The sequence below is a fragment of the Penicillium argentinense genome, assembly GCF_028826775.1.
Source record: "Penicillium argentinense strain IBT 30761 chromosome Unknown utg000010l_segment0_segment0, whole genome shotgun sequence".
Taxonomy (NCBI): domain Eukaryota; kingdom Fungi; phylum Ascomycota; class Eurotiomycetes; order Eurotiales; family Aspergillaceae; genus Penicillium; species Penicillium argentinense.
In genome coordinates, this window is record NW_026622669.1 from 2168565 (window position 1) to 2181425 (window position 12861).

The 12861-nt window shown below is 49.9% G+C and overlaps 6 protein-coding genes across 6 annotated transcripts; 4 read left to right on the forward strand and 2 right to left on the reverse strand.

Moving 5' to 3' along the window:
- Window positions 1-275: 275 nt before the first annotated feature.
- N7532_010497 (putative mitochondrial carrier protein (Rim2)) lies at window positions 276-1478 on the forward strand (the record flags this gene model as incomplete). The annotated part of the gene is made up of 3 exons (XM_056622988.1): window positions 276-388; window positions 478-1195; window positions 1266-1478. The coding sequence occupies 3 exons, from the start codon at window positions 276-278 to the stop codon at window positions 1476-1478; spliced, it is 1044 nt and encodes a 347-aa protein (XP_056470404.1).
- A 620-nt stretch (window positions 1479-2098) lies between these two features.
- Window positions 2099-4672, reverse strand: hrdA (E3 ubiquitin-protein ligase HRD1; the record flags this gene model as incomplete). Its single annotated transcript, XM_056622989.1, has 4 exons — window positions 2099-2715; window positions 2789-4376; window positions 4476-4580; window positions 4649-4672. The coding sequence occupies 4 exons, from the start codon at window positions 4670-4672 to the stop codon at window positions 2099-2101; spliced, it is 2334 nt and encodes a 777-aa protein (XP_056470405.1).
- A 1316-nt stretch (window positions 4673-5988) lies between these two features.
- Window positions 5989-7059, forward strand: N7532_010499 (uncharacterized protein; the record flags this gene model as incomplete). Its single annotated transcript, XM_056622990.1, has 1 exon — window positions 5989-7059. The coding sequence occupies one exon, from the start codon at window positions 5989-5991 to the stop codon at window positions 7057-7059; it is 1071 nt and encodes a 356-aa protein (XP_056470406.1).
- A 236-nt stretch (window positions 7060-7295) lies between these two features.
- N7532_010500 (uncharacterized protein) lies at window positions 7296-8316 on the reverse strand (the record flags this gene model as incomplete). The annotated part of the gene is made up of 2 exons (XM_056622991.1): window positions 7296-8222; window positions 8284-8316. 2 exons carry the CDS (start codon window positions 8314-8316, stop codon window positions 7296-7298), a joined length of 960 nt encoding a protein of 319 aa, XP_056470407.1.
- A 462-nt stretch (window positions 8317-8778) lies between these two features.
- Window positions 8779-10224, forward strand: N7532_010501 (Zn(II)2Cys6 transcription factor domain-containing protein; the record flags this gene model as incomplete). The annotated part of the gene is made up of 4 exons (XM_056622992.1): window positions 8779-8838; window positions 8889-9353; window positions 9412-9564; window positions 9628-10224. 4 exons carry the CDS (start codon window positions 8779-8781, stop codon window positions 10222-10224), a joined length of 1275 nt encoding a protein of 424 aa, XP_056470408.1.
- A 220-nt stretch (window positions 10225-10444) lies between these two features.
- On the forward strand, window positions 10445-12194 carry N7532_010502 (putative MFS transporter; the record flags this gene model as incomplete). Its single annotated transcript, XM_056622993.1, has 2 exons — window positions 10445-10696; window positions 10761-12194. 2 exons carry the CDS (start codon window positions 10445-10447, stop codon window positions 12192-12194), a joined length of 1686 nt encoding a protein of 561 aa, XP_056470409.1.
- Between the last annotated feature and the right edge of the window lie 667 nt (window positions 12195-12861).

The window sequence follows — 12861 nt, forward strand, 5'->3', positions numbered from 1 at the left end:
GAAAGGCTGACTAGGTCCTAGACTATTAACTCACTTCAAATTTCGAAACCCCGCCATTATAATATTCCCACTCGAGAGAAAGACAGCCCTTCAGAAATCCCAAGACTGCTCTCTCCATATCTACATCCGTCAACTGCCGCGTTGCGACTGAGCGGTGAGTGGCGTATCAGGAACCCCCGATTTGCTATCTCACGTGATCACGCGGAAAACTTGCGCCGCGGCGTCGGGGAAATTTTGTGACAATCTTGCCATTCCAAGAAGCATGCGCTGTCAAGATGCAGTCTTCCAAGATCCACGGTCATCCTGCTGAAGAGGCTTCTCCCCTCAAAGCCGCCCAGGTTCCCCAGAAAAAGTCCCACGATCCGTGGGTTCACCTACTCGCCGGCGCGTAAGTTTTGGGATCGCCATCCACGCGGTGGCATTTATCTACATTCTACTAATCCGGAACGAAAATGAAAAACTAACACAATGATGCAGGAGCGGCGGATTCGCAACAGCAATCGCAACATCTCCCCTCGATGTCCTCCGGACACGCCTCCAATCCGACTTCTACCAACGTCCCCCTTCACCCTCCGCCTCGTCCCCGAATCCTCCAATCGTCGACCCATCAAAGCACACTAGCCACAAGACCGCCCGAATAATCAGCAACATCTACCGTGCCGAAGGATGGCGAGCTTTCTTCCGCGGTCTCGGACCTAGTCTGGCCGGCGTGGTCCCGGCCACCGCAATCAAATTCTACGTCTACGGAAACTGCAAGCGCCTCGGAGCGCAAATGCTCGGCCTCGGCGAAGACTCTACCCTCATCCATGCGCAGGCCGCTATCTCCGCTGGTATCGCGACCTCCACAGCAACGAACCCCATCTGGCTCATCAAGACACGGTTGCAGCTTGACAAGGCCCAGACAAGTACTGGCAATCGCCGATACAAGAACAGTCTGGACTGTCTGCGCCAGGTCATTCGTCATGAAGGTCTTGGTGGGCTATACAAGGGTCTGAGCGCAAGTTATCTCGGTGCCGCTGAGACGGCGTTGCATCTTGTCCTGTATGAGCGGTTGAAGGGTATTCTGCACAAGTCTCTCGTCTCTCCCGATGGAACGGATACACCTACGCAAAAGGAAATTACTAGCTGGATCAGCACAACCGGTGCGGCGGGTTCTGCCAAGTTTGCTGCTGCTCTGATTGCATACCCGCATGAGGTAAGCATTTGAAGTCTTCATTTCCACTTGACTTTTCGCCAGTCATGCCAATATTTCTTCTCTAATCCAGGTCATTCGAACCCGCCTCCGTCAAGCCCCTCTCGAAAACGGCCGTCCCAAATACACTGGTCTGGTGCAGTGCTTCCGACTCATCGCTAAAGAAGAGGGTATGGCTGGTCTCTACGGAGGTCTGACACCGCACATGGTCCGCTCCATCCCTTCAGCAATCATTACCCTCGGCGTTTACGAATTTGTCCTCCGATTTGTGGGCACCTCGGCATGAAAATACCTCTCCTCTCTGGCTACCTATGGTAAGCACGATCTGAAAAAACGTTCGACCCACTGTACAGTACTCGATAACAGAAGCGGCCTGTTCTCATTCTGCTCCTGATATTTTGCTTTTGCGAAAACTAATTGCATGTACCCTACCTGGCGTTCTGGGGGATTTCGCTTCTCTGACTTCTTTTACTTGCTCTGGGAAACTGTGGATAGATTTTTCTGTCTTTATCTACCTTGTACTATACATCACATCATATTGTTATTATTATCAAACAAAATACATTTCAACAGCCCAAGTTCCTTCGTAAAATCGATGATGGAGATTGATCTTTGTTCTAGATAGATTATAATTTTAGGGAATTTACATACTGCAGAATGCCGACATGCATTTGAGACAGACAATATCAGGAACCATCAGACAAAGCCGAGAAAATGGTGAAAAAAAGCGAAGGAAGAATCGAAAGACCGGGTATGATATTCTGCTTAAAAACGCCATGCAACGCTGATTCAAAGATAGGGAATAGGAGAAACAACCGAAGCTGTCTCATCGCCCAAGAGCCATAAGCGGGGTGAAAAAAGAAAAATACAAATCGGGGGTAATATGGTCATGAAGATCCATCAAATCTACGAGGCGTCTTCGTCTGCCTCTTCCACGGTGGCTGTACGGCCCTTGCCCTTTGACAAGGACCCTTGATCTGTGCTTTCTATCTCCGGTTCCGATATAAATTCCATACCGCTGCCCCAGTTGGGTGGGTTCGTTGATGGCCCTGGTGCTGGGACTTGATCGGATCGGACGTCTGTCCACTCTTGTGATGGCGAGTCCGCACGATGGACTGTTGATGATGTCCCGTTACACTGGGACAAGTCGGACAGGGGGTTTGATGAACCCAGTTCCGCTGTCTCTGCCGTGGATGTCCCAGTTTGAGAGTTCGGTGCTGTAGCTGGTTGAGCTAGGTGGCTGCTATCCCCTTGAGGTACAACGGTGGCGGGGGTTGTGTGCGTCTGTGAAGTCTGCGCAGCTTGTTGCCGAGTGCTAGACAGGGCATCTTCCGGGAGATCCGGATCAACGAGGTTCTGAGTGAGACTAGACAGGTTTTCGAGATTCGACTCGGTCGATTGGAGTGGAACGAGGGACCAGCCCGCTGGGAGAGTGAGTCCTTCCGGTAGCCGGCTGTCCCCAGATGTCAGAGTGGAGGAGTTGGGGCCCCGCGACGAATTGACGGGCCGGAAGCCCTGAGCTACTGGTCTGGACAGTGGTAGTAGCAGTTGGAGATGTGGCGTGTTGCTGGCGCAATCGATCTAGCTCCAACTGACGAGACTGTACATGTCGGAAATGCTCCGTGACAGCGCGGAGGGAGTTAATCTCTTGCGCAATCTGCTGCTCAATTTGCTGAAGTTGAGAATGAACGTCAAAGAAGTTGGATGGCTGCGCAAACTGAGGCTGATCCTGGGGTTGTCCCTGGGGTTGTCCCTGAGGAGTAGGAACAGGTGGACGGCGACCAAATCCAAAACCAAAGCCAATCTGGCGCGCACCTTGAGGGTTCGCATTTGGTGCGGGTTGAAGCGGTGCGTTTCCTTGGTGAACCTGCTGGTGAAGATTCTGAAGAAGATCCCCACGCACAGCACCGAAGCCGATTCGGAAAGGACCGAATTGATAGACGCGGGCTCTGGGTGCTCCGTCGACACCTGGCTGTCCTGGTGCTTGATTACCACCGGGCATATTGGGAGCGACACCACCAGCACCATTACCAGCATTGTTGGCATTGGCACCTGTCACTCCCTGAGCACCACCTGCACGAACCACCGGGCGTCGGCATGTAGGGCAGTTCTGTTGCCGTTCCAGCCAGCTTCTGAGACAAGAGAAATGCAGAATGTGACCACAAGGTAGCTTCTTTGGGCGGAGACGGTCAGGAACGCGCTGAGCACCTGCGGCTTGCGGCGCAGGAGTTTCTCCGGCAGCACCGGGGGCAGGCTGAGCAGAAACCATTTCTTCGCGACAAATGATGCAGACTTCTTCTCTGGCGACCTCTTCGGCAGTCGCATCAGGGTATCTCTCGTTCATGTCTCTGGTTGCGTTGCGGAAACGAAGGAAATCCATGATCCGGCGAGCAAAAGAGCGGATTGTAACGACGACGTCGCGCAGAATATGAATCGGCAGGCCATAGAAAGTCAGGAGGATAGCAAAGAAGATAAGATAAACCATGAGCTTGACGAAATCGGTCAGCAGGTCAAGGTAGAAGACCCATCGGCCTTTCTCTTCCCACCCAGGGACATCGATCTCGAGCTCGTTGACATCATTCTCATCTGGCAAGTTTGTTGGTGGGGAGCTTTCTCCAGCACGTGCATGCTCCCTAATTGCCTCCAAACGTGCCCCGCGAATCTCTGCTCGGCGTTCTGCCATCTTTGCTTTCACTTGTTGGCGAGTGATATAGATCTCCGTCAATGCGATTCCGTAGCGCGCAGTGGTAGAACTTGACAGGATAGTCAGGATTGCAAACTCGAACCCGAACATAACCATCATATCGGGGCGCGCTTGGTGGATCACGGTATTGATACAGTACCGCAGCATGAACGCATTGAAGAGGACGGACAGGACTAGGGAAATCGCTAGTCGCGTATGGAACAATCGCGGGTTTGCCGGGGGTTGCTGCTCGAGATATTCCACCCGTCCTTCTCCAATCCATCCCCAAACCTTTCCGACCAGGAGCGAGATGAACATGACGAGGAACCACCCGCCAAGCTCACCGCGGAAAATGGTCATAGCCAAACATGTTTCGGTCACAGCGAACCACGCTCGTTCGTAGAGTTGTTCAGTTTCAATCGGCCGCAGGGGTCCGTAAAGAAGTCGCTGTAGCCAGAAGAGAACGAAACCGGTGATAATGAGGCATAAATTCGTGAGAATCTAGAAGTCGGCAGAGCGCGTGGTTAGCCACGTTTAGGAGCGGGAGCAGGGTGGCGGGTTATGGGAAGATACACCAGCCTCGGATATAGAAAGACGTACCATGAGATTCGCGCTACTCTGTGAGAGATATACGCAAGCTGCGTAGACGTTCGACCTCTGATGGAGGGCCTTCAAGAACACACCGGTGGCCAGAGCCACGGAGGCCTAAGGAGTTGTTAGCGGAGGCCATGCACGAGCCCGTTTCACGAGCGCAGAGATGGGACAGAACTTACCCCAGTGTAGGCGGCCAGTCTCATGGCGATTCTCTGAGACGCTTGAGCCGATGGTCATCAGAGGAGGAAGGGGGCAGACCTAGGGCGGAGACGTGGAGTAGTATACCTCGATCTGGACAGCTTTCCAGAGTAACGGCTCGCCTCCGCATTACGTCAGCCTGCACGTGCCGCTATCCTACATACAACAATATCAGAGGTTGAGAGTTTGAGCAGTGTCGCATAGGAGTGACTCATTTAATAGAGGGCAGTTAGAGAAAAAAAATATTGATTGGATAAAACGTTTAGTGCTGACCATATTTCCTTTGGAGGTGGAAGCGAAATGGCAGCATACGGAACATCCAATCATTCCACTAGCAACCATGTCCTAGTATCCACGCCAAATATAAGGTAAATCAAGCTAGAGGAGAGGGATTCCAATTTGAAATAGGAGCCTTGGAAATCCACAAGAGATCGCAAAATTCTCCAGGCACAGTCCCTCCGCAGTCCTCTACGCTACTCTGGAAAGCCCCTACGAGAATGGATCGTGAGTATGAGACGTTAATTCAATGTATTTAGACTGACATAGTCCTATGATATAGCCTTAACACCAACTGGACAAATTCGAATCCTCAATTGCTGATATTAGAGAAATAAGTACGATTTGCGGTTCCTTGACTCATACCGCGAAACTTAGGATGGTGGGGGCCAAAATCGCAGCGACGAATTAGAACCGTTGCATATTTCTGGCTCGTACATCCTCATCACTATCACAGATTACTGGTCCCTACTTGCCGAGTTTATTATCCCCCCACAGCGTTTATTCACCTGTTCGTCCGCCTCAGAATATGCCATTCTATTCGACCGAAATGCCGAAATGCCGAAATGCTGTACATTTTCTCTCGGAAAGGCATACATTTCAAATTGAACTTTAGCATTGCTGGAATATAGCCAACCCCGGGATCAGCTCATAAGATAAAGTAAGCCCGAAAGTGATTCATTGGTTTTGAAGCAATTCATGGCCCCCGATGAGGAAGAGTCCCCGCATTCTCGGTCTATCGGCCCCCAATGAGCCCGGAAAAGCTCGGAAACAAATGCTTCACAGGTAATTTAATCTTTCAGCCCCAGAGACTACGCCTGATTGAGACATAGGAAAGGCTGTCATCTCGCAAGAGGGTAATCCCAGGACGCTTACCACGAATTTCCGTAAATTAATTTGGTCAGCTCTCACGCAAACGCGCGAGTATTAAGATGAGCAATTTTCCAGCCTGATAGCGCCATTTCCTTGCAAGCTCATTGCCCTGCTTCGATTTAAGCTTAATACCTTTCTATACTCGATCCGCTCATCTATATCGCCCCTCAACATGGCTTCGTCTGAAGTTTCTCAGAGGCCTCGGCGACTCATGCTCGTCAGTGTTCCTCGCACAGCATCGAATCTGCTGGCAAAGATTTTGAACATCGCTCAACAACCTGATGTACTGTCTAACGAGGCGGCTGGGTACTTCTTCCATCCCGCGTTCTCCGCGACCGCACTAGGTGGATATCTGAGTACGCCATCCACGGAATGGACCGACGAGCAGAAGCAAACTCTCAGGAGCATTTTCCAAGGATGCGTCAATACGATTGAAGAGCATGCGGAGCGCGCAGAAAAAGCAAACAAGATTCTTTTTGCCAAGGAACACGCAGGCTCGCTTTTCAGCCCTGCTGCCTTCGAGAAATGGCAGACCGGTGATTCCAAGGCAAATGACGAGTTATTTGACGCTCTGAGACTCGAATTCCCTGAGAAGTTCGGACCCCATACCTTTTCGCCCAGTAGCCAAAGCATGCTGTCTGATGAATACCTGCGTCTCTGGCAATATGTCTTCATCATCCGCCACCCAGCACTAGCATGGCCTTCTCTCCGTCGCTGCCAGCGCAAGATCGTCGAAGCAGAAATCACGAAAGGCCTAGACCAGACAGACGAGCAAAAACGAGATGTCTCCTTGTCGAATATGACTATGCGCTGGACGCGGCTGTTGTTCGACTGGTTTTGCGACCAAGGCTTCAAGCCCACACCTTTGATTGTGGATGCTAATGACCTGATTAACCACCCCGAAATCGCTGCCAGGCTTTGCGAGCAGACTGGAATGGATGCCAACGCTGTTCAGTACGAGTGGGACAACATGGAAAAGAGGTCTGAAGATTGGAAGACGGGTAACAATGTTGATGATGCCACCCATGATAGGAACATTGCTCTGGCTAAGATCATGCTTGGTACACTTGAGAATTCTACAGGAGTGATAAAGCAGAAGGTATCTAGTGATATCGATATCTCCAAGGAGGCGGAGCAATGGAGAGTCGAGTTTGGCGAAGAAGATGCCAAATTCATTGAGAAAGCCGTGCGGGACTCGATGCCTGATTACGAGTACCTGATGGCTCATCGTATCACCGTTTGAGAACTTTTCTACACATCCTTGTTAGAAGAGGCGGAAACTTCAATTGGCAATGTAAAAAAAAAAAAAACAGCTTTCCACTCATCTCTCAATCCATATACATGTATTCAAAAAGTCTGGCAAAGTGGTTTAGATATAGGATTCTGTTTGACCCCAACAGCTAACAATGGGATGCAACAAGAAGAACATCAGACGTGAAAAAATGAGGAATGAGAAAATGACACGAAGAGTGAATTTAATCAGACCCTTTTCTCGATACCATCGAATTTTCCTTCTTTCACAAGTTCAGCCGTCAAAGACTTTCCAAAGTTGGCTGCGAAAATTTCCTCAAACTCCTTCCAATCAAGTATAGGCAAGCCAACAAGCTCATTGTCCGAGGGATTATACTCAGCGGCAAATTTACCACTGAACACAGCAGCTCTGAGCAAAGAGACCCATTTCTCAAAGTTGAGATCACTCTGCTTTGTGGTACTTAGAATCGTCTCAAGTTCTTTTGATGCATCCACTGCATTTTCGGTCCATTTGACATCGGATGGAGAGTATTTCTTTGCAAGCTCAAGAACTTTTCCCTGTGTCAACACGATATCGTGAACACGAATCAGACGATTTCTGGTCGCATCGGGGGTTTTCAAAGCACCCACGACGGCCTTGCCAATACTAGCAAAGCTCGTGGTGCTGAAACGGTGAACACCTCCGTCGTAGAGATCAACAGTATGATTCTGAAAATCAACAACGAAGGACGAGGAGATGACATATTCCAAGATAGGGCCAACACCAAAAAGGTTGTACTCAATTTGTCCGAGGGCGGCTTTGCTTTTAAGATATTTCTGAATGTCCACCCAAATGGCATTTGATGGAAGTGATTCCGCCGCTGGGTCGGTACCAAGTGCACCCCAGTCCGATGGAACATAGCGTTTCACACCGGCCTGGATGGCGGCATCAATGAAAGTCTTCTGAGCACTGATTGCTGGAGTACCGACCGTACATATCACCACATCTTGGCCCCGGAGAGCAGTCGCGAGGTTGTCAACGGATGAGTAGTCGACCTGAACAGTCTTGACACCCGGTGGCAGATCATTTGTGACCTGGGAGGTACGGCTAAAGACAGTCACGTTAAAGCCGGCGTCGACAAGCTGCTTGACAATGGCGCTTCCGAGCAGACCTTTCTGAACTTCATCGTTAGTGCTGTTTTCTTTCGGACGAATTGGATATCTGCCAATTACTCACTCCGAGAAGGGTAATGTTTTTGAAAGAGCTCATATTCAGAGGGAGATGCTCGGTGTATAGTCAAAGGTATGGAGAGCTTCCTGGTTGAATGATATGATAGTCCAAAATTCCAAGCAACTATCGATGCTTTTATACCTGGAGATGCCCGAGCAAGAGGGAAAAGCAGCACGTGTCTACATATTTGATTCTAACTTGATTCAGCAGTCAACTCATGAAATAGCGCACTAGGAAGATTCAACATATGAATTCACCTGCATAGATGAGGGATTTGTAATGTATCCACTCCCTGTCAGCTCTAACCCCGTTTTGGAAATCGGCTCGTAGAATAGCGTGGGCTTTCATCGGATCAGCGGGACCCCGCACTTCCGGGCACCGGGGGGCAAATAATCATTTGCCGAGAGCCCAACAAGGCGGTGGCCAAGGTAATATGCCCCGTGTAGACACACTTCATCTTTCATCTTCCACCGATACGTTCGAATTTCGACACTAGAAGCTATGGTTCTGAACAATCGAGCTAGCCCAGGTTGCGCAAACTGTCGATCAAGGCGGATCAAGGTTGGGCCCCGCTTGCTGCTGAGAGCCCAACATACTTATGAATGACCTAGTGCAATCTTCTGAGACCAAGATGTAGCCAGTGTTCACGAGCTGGCCTCAAATGTGCCGGATATCGGACTCATCTGGACGTCATATTTCGCGATCAGACTCGAGCCACAGTCCAAAAAGCTGGTCCCAAAACCACGAGGGAGCCGGATGTCCTTCAAATGTTCTCGATGGGTATTCGACAGGAGGAAATCGCGTCAAAAATATTCTTCGAAAGCTTCCCGATCATGGGCGGGGAATGCAAGATCGCAATGGAATCTCGAGCAGATCTGGTCTCGTGTGCGAATATCAGCATGGTTTCAGTCGGACTTGCAGCTCTGGCATCGATGCAACAAGAACCTTGGATAATGTGGTCGGCAAGAGAAAAATACCTTTTGGCTTTGCGAAAACTGGCTTATGCCACATCGCATCCTTGGGAGGCTCCTATTGAACAATCTATTGGCGCAAGCTTTATATTGTCAATTTTCGAGGTACGCAAGCAAGCCAAGCCCACGCAGAATAATCAGCGCCTGAAAGAAATTTTTCTAGATGATGACTTGTGATATGGGCATGAAGTCGCCACCATGGATTAAACATCTTTATGGAACAATGGCCTTTTTGTACTTATCATTTGTGTCCAAGAAAGGGCAAGATATACCAATTGGTCCGATGAAAGAGATCTTGGAGATCAGCTATACTATTGTAAGTGCAAGACGCAATTATTGATATGCTTGAATCGATATATGCCAACACAGTCAACTGCAGACTCTTGCGTGTCTGATAAACGAACAGCCTGTTCCAGCATTCCTATCTGAGATAATGAGTTATTACGTTCAGCAAAATAATTCAGCGAGCGCAAATAGCACATTGATTCCAGCAGCCAGATTGTTTCCGATCTTGAGCAATCTCGTCAATACTTATCGTCCCAAGAACCAAGCAACTGCTTCTTCAAATGCCAGCAGCCACGCACTTAAAGAATGGGTGCTCTATTTGCCTGAAGAGTGGCACTATCACTCCTTGAAAGAGGGCAGACCGATATATTCAAGCTCTTGGGTCGCTAAAGTGTGGAACTATTACCGTCTCGCTCAAAAGCTCGCTGCCGTATCCACTCTTGAGACAACTACATCATCCTCTACCAGTGTTTTCGAGCAAGACATTATTGCCAGCCTGCCATTTATATTTGAATCATCTCCATCGAGTTATTTCTCTGACGACCTTTTTTTTGTCATCACAATTTTGCAAGCGTTGTCAAAATTGACTCAAAAATGCACTGTGATGCACCGACTGGAGAGCTTAGCAGGCCCCATTGGCGGAGTAAAATACCTCACACTGAAGGAAACTGTGATTCGGAATCTAGTTTGAATAGAATTGAGACAATTGAAGAGTGGGTTTCAGTCCCCTATAACCTGCAAGCAAATCATGCATCTCCACGTAATTAGGCAAACCCCACCCAATCGGGAAGTATACCTCGCTGGTTATCTGATCGGCACGTGACGCCCCACCTTGGTGCCACCCAGCAGCTGAAACCAACTGAGCGAATGCCTTGATCCCCCAACTTCCGAGCAATGCCCCATCGACGGTGATGGCATTATCCCCGGCATTATTTACTGCCTCACGGGTACAGACCCTGACATATCTGTTGGGTGTCTGCCCGTTTTCCATCGCGTTCCTGGTCTTCATCAACTCATCCGTCTCCTTCGTTGTCACTGACCTCATCGGGCTCCATGACGGTGAAGGTGATGCTGTCGGGACCCTGGGCTTCGCCGATGAGCTCCTTGCTCTGGCTGCTTGCCCCTTGTGGGGTGTTCTTTCCGATCGGATTGGTGTGCGCCATGTATGTTGATTAACGTGACTTTCTAATAGGATCTAAACATTGCCCATTGCTAACGAGAAATAAGGTATGCACTGTGGGCTACGCGGTCATTGCTGTTGCTTTAGTACTATTCGTGCAAGCCAAGAACGTTTACCCGCAGCTTCTTCTCGGAAGATTGCTTTTCAGCATCGGTGGCTCGGCAGTTTCGACGATGGTGACTGCTGTTCTGCCAACGGTAACGGGTAAGATGGCAAATGCCTCTTCCTACCGAGCATCTGTCTCATCGGAGTTGACCATCACGCCCGAGCGACTAAACGGTTTTCGATCTAGCCGTGACGGCTCTGGAGCCCCCGGTACCTCGCCTTCTGCACGACTTTCTGGGTTTGTTGGGCTATCCGCTGGATGCGGCGCTCTCATTTCGCTCGGGGCTTTTTTGCCTCTCCCAGCCCGATTCGAGAAGCTGGGTCTTTCACCGATTGAGGCACTTCAGCGTAGCTATTACCTCGTAGCTACTGTGGCCGTTCTCATCAGTATATTCAGCTTCATCGGCCTTCGCAATCTCCCTGGTGAGGAAGACAAGGGATGGAGTGCCCTATGGACTTGCCAGTCCTCGCAAGACGTCGATGATGAAGATGACGATCTTGCAGGACCATCAAGGCTGCCCTACTGGAAGCAGCTGACGACTGCCATGTTGCTGGGATTCCGAAACCGCAGCATTGGATTGGGCTATGTAGGTGGGTTTGTCGCTCGCGCCTCCTCAGTTGGGATTTCATTATTCATTCCCTTGGCGGTCAACCACTACTATCGTGCATCGGGAATTTGCGACGAGCCACATGAGCCCACCCCTGGCTCGGGACTGGGGGATATCAAGAAGGCCTGCCCGAAAGCATATATCCTCGCCTCTATTCTAACTGGCGTATCACAATTGGTGGCCCTTATTGCTGCCCCAGCCTTCGGGTTCTTGACTGACAAGTCTCGACGATACAATTCACCACTCCTAGTAGCGGCTCTTGTGGGAGTAGTCGGATATCTTGCCTTCGGCCTCCTTCCAAACCCTCAATACAAAGCGCCTGATGGCAGTGGTGGGGTCTTCGCGATAATGGCACTCATAGGAATCAGCCAGATCGGCGCGATCGTCTGCAGTTTGGCTGTGCTCAGTAACGGAATTCTGAGCGTTAGCATCGATGACGAGACTTTACAAAAAATCTACGAAGAGCAGAATGGGGAGCAGGGCGAGGGGAGTGGGGGTTCGGCTGAGAACCAGCCCCTGCTTGCAGGCTCCATAAACCGGCGGCTCCAGCACCTGTCACATCTGAAAGGGTCTATTGCCGGGGTATATTCGCTGTACGGTGGGGCTGGAATCCTTCTGCTTACAAAAGTGGGTGGGTTGCTCTTTGACAAGTTGTCGTCGGGAACGCCATTCTACATCATGGCTTTGTTTAATGGGATCTTGCTGGTAATAGGGATTGTGTGCGGTATTATGAATCATGTCGCACCAGCTTTGGCAGTGGCTATTTGACCTAGATTGCTACGATTGTTGTTACTACTCTCCTCGAATCTCGAATCAAAAGCCAGACATCTTTCCTTTCAAGGACTAGTCGGTAGACCTTTGTCCTGCAGCTAGCCGGAACGTGGCTTCAAGATGTGCCCCGATCCTAGTGGGCATCGGCGGTCGCATTTTGTGCCAATTCGTATGCATATTCAGCCATTATAGTACCAATAAATACAACAAACCTACTGCGGAGGTAGATTAGTACTTCGGCAAATGCGTTCCACATGCAAGGGATCTTCAGAGTCAACGGATTTGAGTATTGGGATTGGGTCAACTAGGGTTGAACCCCATTGATGACCCACTCAAGAATCCATTTTTTCATACAGACCGTCTTCCCCTTTTCACTTACTAGGCCGGCCAAGGGGTCTTTTGTCACGGAACACTCTCATTTCCAGGGATTTTCGGAGCCACATAACGAAATTTTGTGGCAGACCGATACGTCTTTCGAATTGTCGGTATAAAACGAGCATGTTTGTCGCTAACTATTCGCGCGCTGGCTGGTGGATACCCTAGGCAGACCGATTAAAGTATTACAGGGCGGGTATTCAAACGCAAATTCTTAACAATAGATTTCAAGGAAAGGACCTGTGGCCCAGTTGGATAAGGCTTCGCTCTTATGTGATCCACCCGAAAG